The sequence below is a fragment of the Montipora capricornis genome, chromosome 2 (genome assembly GCF_036669925.1).
Source record: "Montipora capricornis isolate CH-2021 chromosome 2, ASM3666992v2, whole genome shotgun sequence".
Taxonomy (NCBI): Eukaryota; Metazoa; Cnidaria; class Anthozoa; order Scleractinia; family Acroporidae; genus Montipora; species Montipora capricornis.
In genome coordinates, this window is record NC_090884.1 from 18,279,163 (window position 1) to 18,294,894 (window position 15,732).

Consider the following 15,732-nt stretch of genomic DNA (forward strand, 5'->3'; position numbering starts at 1 on the left):
GTTCTCGGCCACAAAAAACGTAAACTTGTATTTCTTACCTTGGAATAGCCGTAAGGACTTGAAATTTCAAAGACAACTAGCTTCAGCATTCAGTTTACTCATTTAAAGCCATCGACTTCTCAACGCTGTTTTCTCCCGAGTAATAACGAAAATGGACGCGTCGCTCGTGGGCCCAGTTATCGGCCAGCGCGGCCCAGTTCTCGGTCACCAAAGAGTCTGCTCGATTCCTCAGAATAAACAACGCTTTATCACCAATTTTTGTTGCTAAGTCACTAGTAAGGCTTGTGTTTGATATTTCGCCCACAAAGTATCCTTAACGAGCTTTGTGTCAGGTTAGAAAAGGAAGTTTTTTGCAAACCTAATTTTTCTCCTAATTGCTCCATGGCAAGCGAGGCCAAAAAAAGAGTTGGATATTTCACAACGGGATCCGGTAAGTCAGAACACATAGTTTTAATTCATATCTACTATCAGAACATGCCACCCCATTACAGCTTTACTTTTACAAATGATTTGACAAGAAAACTCCATAGAAAACTATGAGCGCTTTTTAGTGTTGTCGACGGCGAGCAGGGTGGCCGAGAAAAGGCAAATACGCAAAAACACCAAGGAAATATCGAGAAGTGAATTTAGGTCAAAGAATAAAATAGGCCAGGAAACGTTTATATTTAACTCAGTGAAAGCTTTATCACTCTACGTTCTTTATGCCAAGAATTGGTTCATTTGGGTCTCCTATACGGATAAAATATAAACTTGAATTAGACCATGTAATTCGAGTAGCCGTAAACAAACACGTTTTCGTGGAAACCAAATTCACCTACCTTCGTGTCACCTCGACTTGCTCACAGTATATAGTAGCTGTAAACTCAAAACTCGGCAGGACGAAAGGTAAGGAATCAAGCTACCTTAGGAAGCAATTGCTTTTTATTCAGATTCATTTGTGGGGCAAAAAATAAACGTTGAACAAAAAGTGGCCGAGAACTGGGCCCCTTACTCTAATAGTAATTGCACAATTTTTTAAACCTCTGCGTATGCCGAAAATATAATCGCAACTATGCGTAAGCAAGAGATTATTGGCGTAAGCTAAAAGGTAAAGAAATCGCGCAAAAAAACTTGTTTTTCTACTCGATATTTTAATGGACTTTATTGGTTCTGAATACTCAAAGTGTAATGCCAATATCAATCAGCCCCGCTGAATTTATCGGTCAGTTTTATTCTTGGAAGATTTTCCCACGAAAATTATCTTTTGCAAACGGATGTGAAAAGAGCAGGTGAAGAGTTGCAGAAGAGAGCATAAGTTCAAACATCCCGCTCTGTTCGTTCAGAAAAGACGTGACTGAACGACATGAAGCGTTGATAAGGCTCAGGTCACGGAGTACAGTATGGGGCCCAGTTCTCGGACACAAAAAACGTAAACTTGTATTTCTTACCTTGGAATAGTCGTAAGGACTTGAAATTTCAAAGACAACTAGCTTCAGCATTCAGTTTACACATTTAAAGCCATCGACTTCTCAACGCTGTTTTCTCCCGAGTAATAACGAAAATGGACGCGTCGCTCGTGGGCCCAGTTATCGGCCAGCGCGGCCCAGTTCTCGGCCACCAAAGAGTCTGCTCGATTCCTCAGAATAAACAACGCTTTATCACCAATTTTTGCTGTTAAGTCACTAATAAGGCTTGTGTTTGATATTTCGCCCACAAAGTATCCTTAACGAGCTTTGTGTCAGGTTAGAAAAGGAAGTTTTTTGCATACCTAATTTTTCTTTCTCCATGGCAAGCGAGGCCAACAAAAGAGTTGGGTATTTCAAAACGGGATCCGGTAAGTCAGAACACATAGTTTTAATTCATATCTACTGTCACAACATGCTACCCCATTACAGCTTTACTTTTACAAATGATTTGACAAATGATTTGACAAGAAAACTCCATAGAAAACTATGAGCGCTTTTTAGTGTTGTCGACGGCGAGCAGGGTGGCCGAGAAAAGGCAAATACGCAAAAGTACTAAGGAAATATCGAGGAGTGAATTTAGGTCAAAGAATAAAATAGGCCAGGAAACGTTTATATTTAACTCAGTGAAAGCTTTATCACTCTACGTTCTTTATGCCAAGAATTGGTTCATTTGGGTCTCCTATACGGATAAAATATAAACATGAATTAGACCATGTAATTCGAGTAGCCGTAAACAAACACGTTTTCGTGGAAACCAAATTCACCTACCTTCGTGTCACCTCGACTTGCTCACAGTGTATAGTAGCTGTAAACTCAAAACTCGGCAGGACGAAAGGTAAGGAATCAAGCTACCTTAGGAAGCAATTGCTTTTTATTCAGATTCATTTGTGGGGCAAAAAATAAACGTTGAACAAAAAGTGGCCGAGAACTGGGCCCCTTACTCTAATAGTAATTGCACAATTTTTTAAACCTCTGCGTATGCCGAAAATATAATCGCAACTATGCGTAAGCAAGAGATTATTGGCGTAAGCTAAAAGGTAAAGAAATCGCGCAAAAAGACTTGTTTTTCTTCTCGATATTTGAAACTCTCAAAAGCCTTCCCAATCTCAATCCTTGAAACCTATGATGAAAACCGTCAATTTTGCGCTGTCCATGCTCTTGAAATGAGCTTCTTCGTAAGGTGTGTTTTTCTTACTATTCTTTCACCTGTTTTGTCGTACAATGTTGCTGCTTATTCTGACGCTCAGCGCTTAGTCTACAAATTCGCCTCTTTTTCGAATTGAGTCCCGGTCATCTTCATAATTGTCTCAGTAGCTCTCTTTTACACTGAACTACGTCTCTTCGTCGTTTACATCCTTTTTTACTATTTGTAGCTTCGTTTCCTGTTTCTCGATATATTTAATTATTATCAGTTTTCTACTTACGATTTATTTTTTTGTTGTCTTGCATCGGGTGGGTTACTTTGTTTTTCCTTGGGATTGGTTCTCAGAGCGCGTGCCTTTGGAGGGGGTAGTGGGGCAAGGAATGGAGGGGAGTGAACTCTCCTTCATAACTATGAAGTGTCATTGAGGCTCATTACTGGGTTGCCTATGGGCAAACCCAGTCGAGGTCTCCGTTTAGTTTGTTTGTTTTCTTTTTTTTTTTTTTTTTTTTTTTTTTTTTTCCGTGTCGGTAAAAGTCTTGCCTGTCACTCCCCTGGTAAGTGGTGTCTTTGTGTATAGAGCCTTCTGCGCGTATTTTCTTAGGATCGAGAGGGTAGTGGAACTGCGTAGATTTCTCTGGTGGACACAGTAGAATCATCAACTTAGCCTGCAATGGCGTCGAAAGTCATGCAACGCGAATGGCGTTTTAGTGGATCCTTAAACAAAATATACCCTTATGGAGCGCAATAATGGAAAGTCAGTTGGATAAACTAGGCATGAATCTCAAAAGCGACGACTACTGGACTTCGACAACAATCTATCGCCCGTCGAGACGAAGTCAAAGTGAGCAGTATTTACCTGAAGTACATGGTAATTTGACACAATTGAGTTTCTTGTCTTCACGCACGCAATGAAATAGGAAGAGGTTTTCACCTCTAAGAGCAAATATGTTGTTTGTTTCAATAAAATTTTCGCTGGAAAAGGATTCTGTGGTATTTTCTGCCTTTGTGAATTATGATATCATGTTGTGTATTGAATTTTCGAGCTTAAGGTTCAAATGTGATATGGGAGACGTTTTTTAGTATTGCTCTGTAAGCAGGAAGGGTTCACAGGCCTGTTGGAAGCGTGCTTGAGTTTCAAAAAAATGAGGCCCAAAAGCCGTGAAAACTTGTGACGCAGATGAATAATAAAGTAGCTGCTATTTCCAAAATGATGGAATTTCCTGGTGATAAATAACGTCGTACGCGTCTTGGAGAGTAAATTTTGACTTTGCATAAACAAGAGTTGGGCGATTGTGATCTTTGTTTTGACTTCGCTCATTTCATTGTCAAGCTTTATAACACTTGACAGAAAAAGAAACTTACAAAAACCCGACATCTTGCCATCATTTGACACAGATGCTTCACTGTTTGGCGAGTAAACATGCCGCGGTAACTTAATCACGGCGCCCGCTGAATTCCGGCCATGTCACTTTCGATTTTGCAATTTACTTGAACGTAGCAAAAATCTCCCAAAATGTTTGTCGCTGATCGTAACTTTTTATATTCTATATTCACGGTTCAAAATTAATGTTGTTTTCATGTCGTAAATATTTTATTCTCGATCGACCTTCTGGTAAACTTCCTTCTTCTCTTCCTAAAATCTATGTTTCAATAGTTATTTGCTTTTTCATCAATATTTGTTTTGCATAAAGCAAGCTAACAGAATCTGTACCTTGCTGAGTTCGCATTTGTTAGCGTTAATAGTATTTTCGGTCAGATGTTTCTGTTTTTTATGAGGGGTTTATTGTTTTGGTCTCCCATCCCAACACTAACTCCGCGAAACAGGGCTTGACTTTAGTGAAGTTTGGTATTACAAAGTTTTCGGATGCTCATAGGGCACACTTGTGGTGAAAAGAAGTTGTGAGGGAACTTGAAAATTATCAACATGTCAGCCCAGAAGCCAATGTTTCTCGCTTCTCTTTTATTTGTTATTCTTCAGAGACTGGAATGCTGTATTTCAATACCACACAATTCAGTGCCTTCTGATTTTCTGTAGCACGTATCACAGGCAAGCCAGTGTATGCTTCACAGAAGCATCTAGTTGTGTTTCAGCTACGGCGCACTGACGAGGGCTAACAAGCGCGAAACAGCTGTCTGCCTCTGCTTCCCAGTTTGAGCGCTGATCATGATAGGTTTGGCCGACCGTAGTTCCATTTTGAAGGGAATGCATTCGTGAACGTTGTTTGATCTGTCCGAACAGTGGTGTGTTTATGCTTGTCACTGTCTGTATTGATCCCACGTAATGCATAGATCGTTACATGGCATCGCATTCTTACGTGCTAAATGTTTATTAATATTATGTTATCTTCAACTGTGCTGTTCCCTTTCTCTGATTACTGGGTCCAGGCTGTGGGCCTATAGTGTGTGGGCTGTCTCTATCATTGTGATCTGTCACGAGCCCATTACCCGGAGCCTCCATCTTCCATATTAATCCTCTAAGTCAACCCTTTCCCGTATCTTTCTATTTTTAGAAGCACCTCACAGGGAGGCTTTAGCAGGTGTCTTCACAATAGCCAATCATAACAGACCTATGGTCAGCCATTTATTACGTAACATACCTATGTGACGTATATCAACCACTTCACGTATGTTCTCAGTCATATACGTCACATACGTCAAAATATAGTAGTTGTAAAAATAAAAAGATACCAAAGAGGGTTGACTGAAGCGTACAATACAGATGGAAGCTCCGCGTAATGGGCTCCTGGATCTGTGGATTTCATTGGTATTGATGCTACCCGAGTTTCACTGGTGACCTTGTCTAGTCCCTGAGATGATTCACGTCTGCCTCTTTCAACCTTTTTGGGTACTTTCCATGCATTTTCTTTTCTCTCAATATTCCTGTAGTTTTTGTTGGTCATGGTTTTTTTGCCATTTTCTTTAATCGTTTGGCTTAGGCGGATGTCAGTTCGTTTTAAATTTGCGAACTTTCTGTATGGCTAAGCTCCTTACAGAATTTTGTAGCTTTTTTCACCACAGAGTTTCTTCCTCACCTCATAATTTTTTACTAATTGAAGGAATAAGTCATCTTTTCTTGTCAAATATGCCTTCAGCCCTATGGTGGTGGTTTTAAAGGACAATTCGAGTTGGACTAGGCCTCGTCCTCCTGATGTTCTTAGTAGGTAAAGCTTGCGAACATCTGCTTTGGTTGTGGTACAGCTTAGCAAATGGTTAGTACCTTTGTAGTCTTCGTATCCATACTTCTGACATCGCCAGGAGTTTCCAGTTTATGATGTTAATGCTTTACGCTACAACAGGAATCGTTAAGAAGTTAAATCGAATTTGCTCTTCAACACCATACGTACCCTCCTGTAACACTCTTTCTTGATCTTGACCTTCTCCTTCATAAAAAAACTTGGTTTTATCAATGGAGTTGATAATGTGAATTGACCACCGGCCTTTCCCTACATCTAGATACGACGGAAAGCCGCAAGAATCTGGAACAAAAATTCATCTTCCAAATCGGCACCTTTAATCCTCACGGTATTAACGAACGCTTTTCATTTAACTAATGATTTCTATTTTTCACGTTGCCATGTTACCACCAATAGCGTAGCTCCTACTCTACTATAAAAACTACTCATACCCTACAATTCCTCGATTTGCTCTGACGAAGGGCTAACGCTCGAAACGTCAGCCTTTAAAAACGCTGTACGGTGGCCAATTTACATTATCAACTCCGTTAATAAACCAAAGTTTTGTATACTACTTCCCCACCGACGCAGTACCACAGTTTCTTTAGAAACTATCCCCTTCGTGAATACCTTAGACGACTATCTGTGATATGGACATCGCCCCTATCAGTTCAACCAACGAAAGGTCATAGCTACGAATCTGTTTGCAATTCCAGTAGTTCTCTATCACATGTGGACAACAGACTGGAACATTCAACACCTACAAGAACGTGCAAGAAAGACACGTAAAATAATGAACGAAAACCATTGCAAACACAATCACGAGTCTAATGCTATGATCTACATACCTTCTCACAAAGGAGGAAAAGGACTGCAGCAGTTAGAGATTTTGTATAAATCAACAAAGATTAAAACGGCACACTACCTGACAACCAGCTCTGACCCACACGTCCAACTGGACGCGACAAGCACAAAGAAACAAAGTCTTTAAGATCAATCATGAAAGATGCGAAGCGGTTTGCAAATCAAGTAAACTTAAACGTAAATTACGACATCGCGAGGAAAACAACAACAATTACATCTAACAAAGGACAAATTCAAGTTACAAAATGTCAACCAAGAAACATCAAATCTATACTCAAGAAAGAAATAGAGCAGAAGTTTCAGGAAAAGGTAAAGCAACAACCCTGGGTAGGACAGTTCTTTGTTAACCAATGGCAAGACGAAGACTAGTAAGTCAGTAAGATATGGAGGGGCATCCCAGATGTTGTCTACAGTATATCTAGTCGTATGCTACAACAGTTGCTAACAACAAAGGTATATCGTAGAAAGAAGTTAGAAGACGGAGAAAGAGATCTGATATGTCGATTATGTCACCAGAAAGAAGAGACAGTACCACACCTGTTATGTAGCTGCTCTGCTATTTGCTCAGTCTCTGTACAAGGCAAGACATATCGCATGTTACGCCCGCTTTATCATCAGGTGCTATCATCGTATGGTTTCGTCACAGACCAAGATTTGATACCGTAGTACAAGCAGCCCCTACCAAAAAACTCTGTGGAAAACAAGAAAGCCAAAATCCTCTGGGATATCCCCATACACCTGGATACACATGTAGCACCACAAGACGGCACAAGTAAACCTGATATCATATCATATCATGTCATATCACCAGAAACCCATAAGGGTTGAAACATGTAACGGCCCCTTGTGTGCTGGGAAACAAGCTTCTTAATATTAAATTTGATAAGTACCATATTTGGAACAACAAGAGTGAGAGGTTTCCAAATATGGTACTTAGCACTGAAACATTCAACCAATCAATTTGCACTGAATATTCGGAAGCTGTGAACGCGGGTTACCCGTTTCAACCCTTATGGGTTTCTGATATCACCCAAATTGGTTTTGCACTTTGCCACTCGCATCCGCGAACATCTCTCCTCTTCAAAACATTCCCACATCATTAAACACCTGAGAAGTTTTGAAAATTGTCACTCCGTTTGTTCAGAAGATTGATTCAAAATTTTCGACTCTGCTTCCACAAGCTTCCAATTGAAAATCAAGGAGCCATGCACATCCTTTGGGAGCAGTCGTCTTTAAATTCCCAGGTCAAACATCTAAATTTATCCCTTTCATACTAATTAGTCTCCTTTCTTAGCTTAAGTAGTTTTACTCTTTGTTTTAGTTCGCGCCTTCGTCCTTAATTATTCTCGTTAATATCTCACTTTGTTATAATATTTATTGCATATTTTCATTTTATTTCTCACTGTACAACTGACGATGTATGATGCCTCATCCGAAACATGAATTGTCTTCATCAAAGCAATATCCTACCTCGTGCTGCTACGAAGCCTTGGTTGTTGTTATTATTATTATTATTATTATTATTATTATTATTAACCGGTCAGGATAAATATTTTCAGTTGTGTTACGAGTAGCGGGTTATGCTTTGTAAAAAGAGGCTGGTCATTTAACTCTTGAGGGACGGTTTGGTAGTTCTGAAAATAAAATCCTGCAAGATAATTGATAAAAGAAAAAATTGCCTGCACATGATCACTGCTAGAAAAAAATAGGACACGTTCAGTGAGCCCGTCAGAGGCAAGAATATCGTGCATTCACAAGAAAGAAGCTCCTCAAGTTGTGCATGAAAGAGGTGAATACAAATTATGCCTATACCAAATTGCCCAACCGCCCTCAAACGTTCAATGATCCGCCTCTAAAAGGTGGGCAGACCCGAGGGGTCATGTTGCAGGGACATATTGCATAGACAAAAAACTTGTGTGGGGACGCGTAACAACACCCAGGGACAAAATCACAACATGTGCACACACATGAAAATGTTGCGGGTACATGTCCCTTCGTGTAAACTTCATGGGACCCGTCGCGGGGACAAAACCATCTCCGAATTGGTTTTGCACAATTATGAAAGTATCAGTTTACACGAGGGGACATGTCACTGCAACATATCCCTGGGACATGTACCCTCGAAACTTCCATATGTGTGCACATGTTGTGATTTTGTCTTCAACATTTCCCCGCTGTACGACCCTAATGCATGTTGCCTCAGTGTGTACTACACATCTTTTTGTCGCTGCAAAATGTCCCTGCAACATGAGCCTTCGTGTCTTCCCAGCTTAACACAAGTGCATTTCTTTTGCTGTTAATATTTGACATAAAACATAGCCCAAATTTGATAGAAAATACTTGGTAGAAAACCAACATTTTTGTGAAACTTGATAGAAAACGTTTGTTTCTGAAGAGAGTCTTCCATCGGAATGTCCAATATTTACTACATGGGTCATATTAAGTGCACTTGTATTAAACGTATTCTCCTTTAACTGTGCAGTTGACAGTACCTTTCTTCTTGAGATCTACAAATGACAGGTAAAACCTAATTCCAAAATAACAGTCGTTACAGAATGAGCGCCCAGCTAAGAACTTAAATAATCATCATATGATGTTATTATTCTGCGTCATTCGTCCCCATATTTCAGAGCTTTCTTTTTCCCTCCAAGGCATGTCTGCTAGGGGGTCCCGATTTTGTATTGCCTGGCCATTAAAGTCTGGCACTTGCCACAAGTGGTTATATCCAAGAAATCCCTCCTTATTGCCCGACTATCTCTCCTTTCACTTGTATGTGGATCTTTTTGTCAAATATAACTTGAAGCAGATATTGTCACCTTTTTCAATACAGACATTATGCAAAACTACGCACGCAATGGTTGTCAATTGTCCATAGGCGCCTTTTGTGATCATCCTAGCTCTACTTATACAAATGGATTCGCTCTGACGAAGGGCTAACGCTCGAAACGTCAGCTTTTAGAATCTCTCTACGATGGCCAATTTACATTATCAACTCCGTTGATAAAACCAAAATGTTTGTATACTACTTCCCCACCGACGCAGCACCACAGTTTCTTTAGAAACTACCCCCTTCATTCATTTGTAGCTCTACTTAGCCCGTTAGGACTGCATTCGTATAGGGTTTTAAGAGACACGGCTAGAACCGAAAAGCGGAATCCCCGACAATAAGTGGACGTAAAGTCACATCAGCTACTTTGTGTCCAATATCTGGAAAAAATTCTGTTTTTTTAAATGCATCCTGGAAGATGATTGTATCATGAGAGTCTCCAGGGAAGCCGCAGCGGTCCCAAATATTTCGAGTCCACCATGGCCATCAACACTACTGAATAAAAGTTTTTGAAATTGTGGTATTCTTTGCATCACGCATGTCCTCCCGGTAGGCATTAAATCGGAATGTGGCAGCCATCAATTGCAGCCCAACAGAAGGGAAACTGCCACCTGTCGTTCATTTCCTTCATCTTATCTCTAAAGTCCTGCCCTGTAGATGGCATATCCGTCATGGCAGATTCTTGCAAAAGGCAATCAACGATCAGTTGACAAACCTGAGTCACAATCTCATGCACAGTTGAAACACCAAGTCCAGCCATTTCCTCTGTAGTATAATGATAGTCGCCCCTTCCCTAAACGATAAAGGCAAATACCAAGTCTGCATTCAGAAGATATGGGGTCTTAATTTATCGTAAGTCATTGCGGATTTGGCTCAGAGATGAACTTAAAAGCGTCATTTGAAATTCTGAAAGTCTTCTTAAATCTTTCATTGGTATATGTGTTCCATACTGTCTCCCACCAGCCGATGTTTCTCGGTAAACGTCGGCAAGATCGTCGATGAACTCTATCCTAAGCTGGAATTTGTTTACGAGAGAGCAACAAAAGCAATCATCCACCTCCTTCGTAATGTCATAAACATAATAGCAGCTTCTAACATCCTTCTACGCTGATTTCCCTGAGAAAGAGATGTTATTTAAAGCTATCATATCTCTTAAGAGGGCTCACCATTTTTAAAGTTGAATTTTGGCGGGAAAATTTTTATCGGGCTAAGTCCCTTGGGATATTTCTAGGTGGTGCGACACACGATACGCCGTCTGAATCAGTCGCGCTAATGTCGCTGTAAAGCCGAAACTAATTCATTTAGGTTCGGGACATGAGTGAAGCGGCGTCTGAACCAGGCCCCACTCTTTTCAACACAAAGGGACTGTATTGGTTTTCCCTGCTCAAATATCAAATAAAACGTATTCCTTCTGTGGTCGCCTTTGAATATTAAATGAAATATACTTTTAATGAAATCTGCGAAAAAGTACCTATTTAGCAACTTCATTCTCAAGATTTCTCGCAAGGGGCTTTCTGTTTATAGTTCACAGAATTCAGGAGTTGCTCAACAAAGGTGACCGAAAAGGAAAAGTGCTACTTCACACTGTTTCGAAACTAATTTGTTTGAAAATAGATTTACGATCATTAAGGCTTGGCAAACTTGATTTTAAAGGAAGTGTAAATCTCCGCTATTTAAAAGTGCTGTCATGGAATCACATTATATATGGCGTTTATAGTATATACACGCCGTAAAGTAGATATTATCTCACAGCAACGCTTTGACAAAGTAGAAAATTAATCCAGCAAATTCAATTCCACTTGACATTTCGGGTCGAATAAGTGGAGTTGTGTAAACATTGCACGACAACTGAAATGAAACGAAATGGACGAAGATTAATTTCGCCTGTTAAATTTTTGGTTAAGTGCACATAAAGGGCACTGACAGGTAAATGTTGTAGAGCGGATATTTTCTTGCTAAAGTCTTCTTTAAGATGTAAGTTACCAGTTATACTTTCACATTTTGGAAAATGTCGCGAGCTAAAAATACTCAATGTTCATTGTATGCATTTGACTTTACTGAGTACAGGACAACATTTTGTTTTTGGATAAATGAGTTGAGTTTATTTTCGCAGGCATAGGTTACCCTTTGTCTTACGATAATTTTATTGTTTTTGTTAAAAGCCTGGCAAAGGTCTAAAGCGAAAAGTCTATCGATGATTGAAGAGTTCGGCAAGAAATGCAGTTTCCGTGGTTGCTGACATATATGCTATCATACACCTACTTTAATTCCTATTGTTTTTTAAGTCTAGTGATTTAATGACGTTTGATGCAAAACACGCTAAGCAAGTTAATTCTGTCGATGTGATAAGCCTTTGCTGGAAAAAAATACTGATATGAGGTTTTTGTTCTTACGGTGACACAGGTAAAAGCATGGAAATACTCGCAATGGGAAAAGTTCGTTTTCTCTTCCGGATATTTATGGTCAGCCTTTTTATCTACTTGGCTGGATCAGAAGATATTCACATCGGTGTCCTGCTTCCATTATCGAGGCCGGGATATTCAGAATTGGGCAGAGCTTTGCAACTTGTTGTACCAACAGCAATTCATGATGTTTACAAACGAAGGAGGCTTACACTGGAGTGGAACATAACTTACACAATTAAAGATAGTGCATGCCACAAAACTATGGCAGTTGGAAAAACTTCTGAATTACAAAATGCAGATGCTTTTATTGGACCTGCATGCTCAGATTCCTGTATATCATCTGCTCTTCTTGCTTCTTACTGGAATAAACCAATGATCTCTTACGCTTGTTCCTCTGAGGAGCTGAGTAAGCGAGCCAACTTTCCCACTTTTGCTCGAACCCAACCATTCAGTCGATCTTATAGAGATGCAACACCTGATATACTATATGTAGCCACGAGTGTTTACAAGTGGAGTCGTGCTGCTATAATTGCTAATGAGGGTAGTGTGTGGTCTCCAATCGCTACTTCCATGGCAACGCTATTTCAAAGACGAAACATCAGTGTTCCCTTTAAGGGGTTTTATACACCAAGTTCTTCGTTTTCCTACTTGTCTTTCATGAGACAGTTAAAGGAAGAAGCTCGTGGTAAGCACTACATTTCCTACAAACGAATCCTAACAAAAATACAGTGATAATTATGTCTCTTTGCTCTCTAATTAATCTTATGGAGCGATTTCTCTCACGTGACCAGCAGCCATATTAGATTACCGAAACAAAAGAAACTATTTGGATAAAAATAGAGTTCAATTCCCGGAGGATTAGTTTGGTACACCATCATGGCCGCAATTTCTTTGTTTTGGAACACCAACATGGCCGCCGTGACGTCATGTGAAAACGCTCAATTCCCTACTTGCACAAATCCCATAATACACCTCTTTTACTCCTAAAAATGCATATGCATTGTTTTCGATTTCTCTTGGGACATCTTCATGTTCCAGGTGAAAAAGCAAACAATGATTAGTGCAAGTAGAAAATATAATAGGCTCAATGATGCCGCACACATGTTGATTGGTTCTCATCTGTTAAGAAAATTAGTGCCACTCTTTAGTTCTTACCACATTTTGAAAGTCATCTGTGACCTATTACTGAAAAGAGGCGCACTCCGGCAACATGGAACTATTTGTTAAATAACTGAGTTGAAGCACAAGAACACAAAGGGACCCATAACACGTTTTTGCACGCAACAATGCTTCGTTTGCAGCGTTTAAAAATAAAAGAGAAATGTATGAAAAGTATGTAGGCATACTTATCTTTTTCAGTGTAATGGAATGGATCCTAGATGAAGATGACACCGTGTTCATTTGTTCTTTCGTTTTGAACGAGTCGCAGCATTCCGTGAAAAGCGAGATAGTGCCAAGGAAACAGGACGAGTACACTCTTAATTTACTTTTCTTTATGTTTTTCTTTCAGTTGTCTTTCTTCTCGCTTTTAGTGAAGAGGTAGCGAAACTTTTGGTAGCAGCCTCTGATTTGGAAATGATGAGTGGTGACTACGCTTTCATGACTCTCGATTTTGTTGTCGTGAAGGAATGGCAAAAACAGCCATGGGCTGGTGGAAGGAGTCTGTCTGAGTTCATGGCCATTTTTGATGGCATCGTAAACCTCTCAGTGAAAGGACCACACGGAGAACGATTCGAAAATTACAAACAGGATCTTCAAGAAATTTTGAAAGCGAATAATGTCTCTCAAACATCACTTGTAAGTATTCAGTATTCAGTGGGTGTTTAAAAAAGTTTCTTGATCTTTTTTCGAGAGATACACATCTTTGAGATTTGCACGTATTCAACAGAAAATGTTTTAGTTCAATTTATTTTTCTGCCAAAATGCTCAAGGCATTTCCTTTGAATCCACCGAAATGTGACTATTTCGTTAAAAGGCTGGGAAAACTTCAGGGCATCAATTTTGTCGTTACATGTAACTACATGTAAACGTACACTGAGGTATGTGTGTTAGGAACATTAACGATAAATATGGCATGACCGTTTAGGTTGACTTCATGTCATCATTTTGAAATGTAAAGAAACTAACATGATTGGTAAGTATATCTGTTCAACTTTTTATGTTGTATGAATAAATTGAAGTGTGGGATTTGACTCTTGTTTTTACCCAATTAAGGGGAAGAAATTGAAAACAAACTTTGGCGAGAATGGAGCTGGAGTCCTCTCCAATCTCTTAGGGGGGGTTTTAAAATGTCCAAAATTGTTTAAATTATAGAATTTCCATGTTTTCCCTTGGAAATTCCAAAATCTGTATGATTTCTAAACTTCATGAATATCCATTTAAGAGTTCTCATTTGATGTAATTGTGCCACAATTGCAAAAGTTTGGCGAACGAGGTCATGATACACGTTGCATTTCGAATCCGGATTTAAATTGACCCCGGCATTTTTACTTAAATCAAATGTGTGACAACCGTTTTGCTCAGGTTTAAAAAATATATATATTACAGGCATTGCTTTTCTTTGAAGGGAAGGGGGGAGGAAAGGATGCTTACACAAAGAACAATAGAAGAGGTTGGAGATTTGACCATCCTATCCCACTGTCTCATCTTATTCCTCTCTCTCACTTCCAGTTAATTGCACTTACCGTGATTTGAACTTGTGCCGTCTCGATTAAAAGTCCTTCGCCTTCACCATCACGCAAAACTGGATTGGAAAGCTCTCCTACCCACTTTCTCCAGACTTTGCTCGGTCATAATAATATTATGCAACACCTTAGGCATTCGCACAAAGGCCAAGTCTGGCCCCGTGGGGCCACTAAGGACTCCCTTTGTCAAACAACACATAACTAGCTGTAAGGGGATAACGTGTAAAGCGGAATAACTGCGTTTGTATCGACCGGAAAGACCGGAAAGACACTAGCTGTAAGGGGATAACGTGTAAAGCGGAATAACTGCGTTTGTATCGACCGGAAAGACCGGAAAGACACTAGCTGTAAGGGGATAACGTGTAAAGCGGAATAACTGCGTTTGTATCGACCGGAAAGACACTCAAGCCCCGAAGTGTGGACAAAACAGATATGTAATCCCGAGGGGAAAAATATTTCAAATACTAGCTATTTCACAGTCTACCATAGGCCACTTCGGAAAATACCATAATACTCTTTGTTTGACCTCCTAAACGTTTGCATGAGCATTGTTTTTGTTTACTCGTGGGACCATTGTAAGTCCCAATGTAGTAAACAAAAACAATGCTCATGCACAAAAAGACAAAATTCTTGTCCCCGCATGGTCATGTAATGTTCTGATTAATATAGATAATGAAAGAATCTGAAAAAAATCTAAGAGGTTTCAATTTTAAAAACGCCGGAAATGTGATTACGTTGACTGAGGTCAGGGCTGCTGGGATACAAAATGTTGAAATTGATATGAAAAGCACTATAATGAAATTGCAGAGAGAAAGTTCGTTTGCTTAATATGGAATTTAAAGCAAGTTATGATATCAACGGCGGTACGACAACAATATCCTCACTGGTGAAAGTTGCAAATAGTATCTTCACTTTGGGCAACAAAGATATCCAATTTTAGGAACAAGAAAAACCCGGGAATTAGACGAAATCTATATAAAAGGTTATAAATTTGTTTGAAATGACGTGCAGCCTCCAACAGCAAAAGAAAGAAGAGTGGTAAACCACCAAATGAAAGCAGTTAATCAGCTACTCCAAAATTAGGGCTTACTGAATCACGTAGAAATCGACGTAATGGATATTAGAACCTTGCTATGCCAATGCCAAGAACAAACACATAAATCAGTGGCTTCTCCATGTCTCTGATCACT

General features: G+C 39.7%; 1 protein-coding gene across 11 annotated transcripts in view; it reads left to right on the forward strand.

Annotated features, from left to right (window-relative positions):
- LOC138038989 (atrial natriuretic peptide receptor 1-like) overlaps window positions 1-15,732 on the forward strand; it is a 94,222-nt gene that overhangs the window by 17,501 nt on the left and 60,989 nt on the right. For 5 of the 11 annotated variants that reach the window (XM_068885117.1, XM_068885115.1, XM_068885114.1 and 2 more), the window contains 2 exons: window positions 11,857-12,543; window positions 13,369-13,655. In XM_068885117.1, coding sequence (XP_068741218.1) covers window positions 11,865-12,543; window positions 13,369-13,655 — 966 coding nt within the window. In that variant the 5' untranslated portion in view covers window positions 11,857-11,864. Of the gene's footprint in view, window positions 1-249; window positions 431-458; window positions 886-943; window positions 1,409-1,429; window positions 1,814-1,900; window positions 2,281-11,359; window positions 11,428-11,856; window positions 12,544-13,368; window positions 13,656-15,732 lie in introns of those variants that run through there. The other 6 variants (XM_068885112.1, XM_068885111.1, XM_068885120.1 and 3 more) reach the window with 6 other exon arrangements.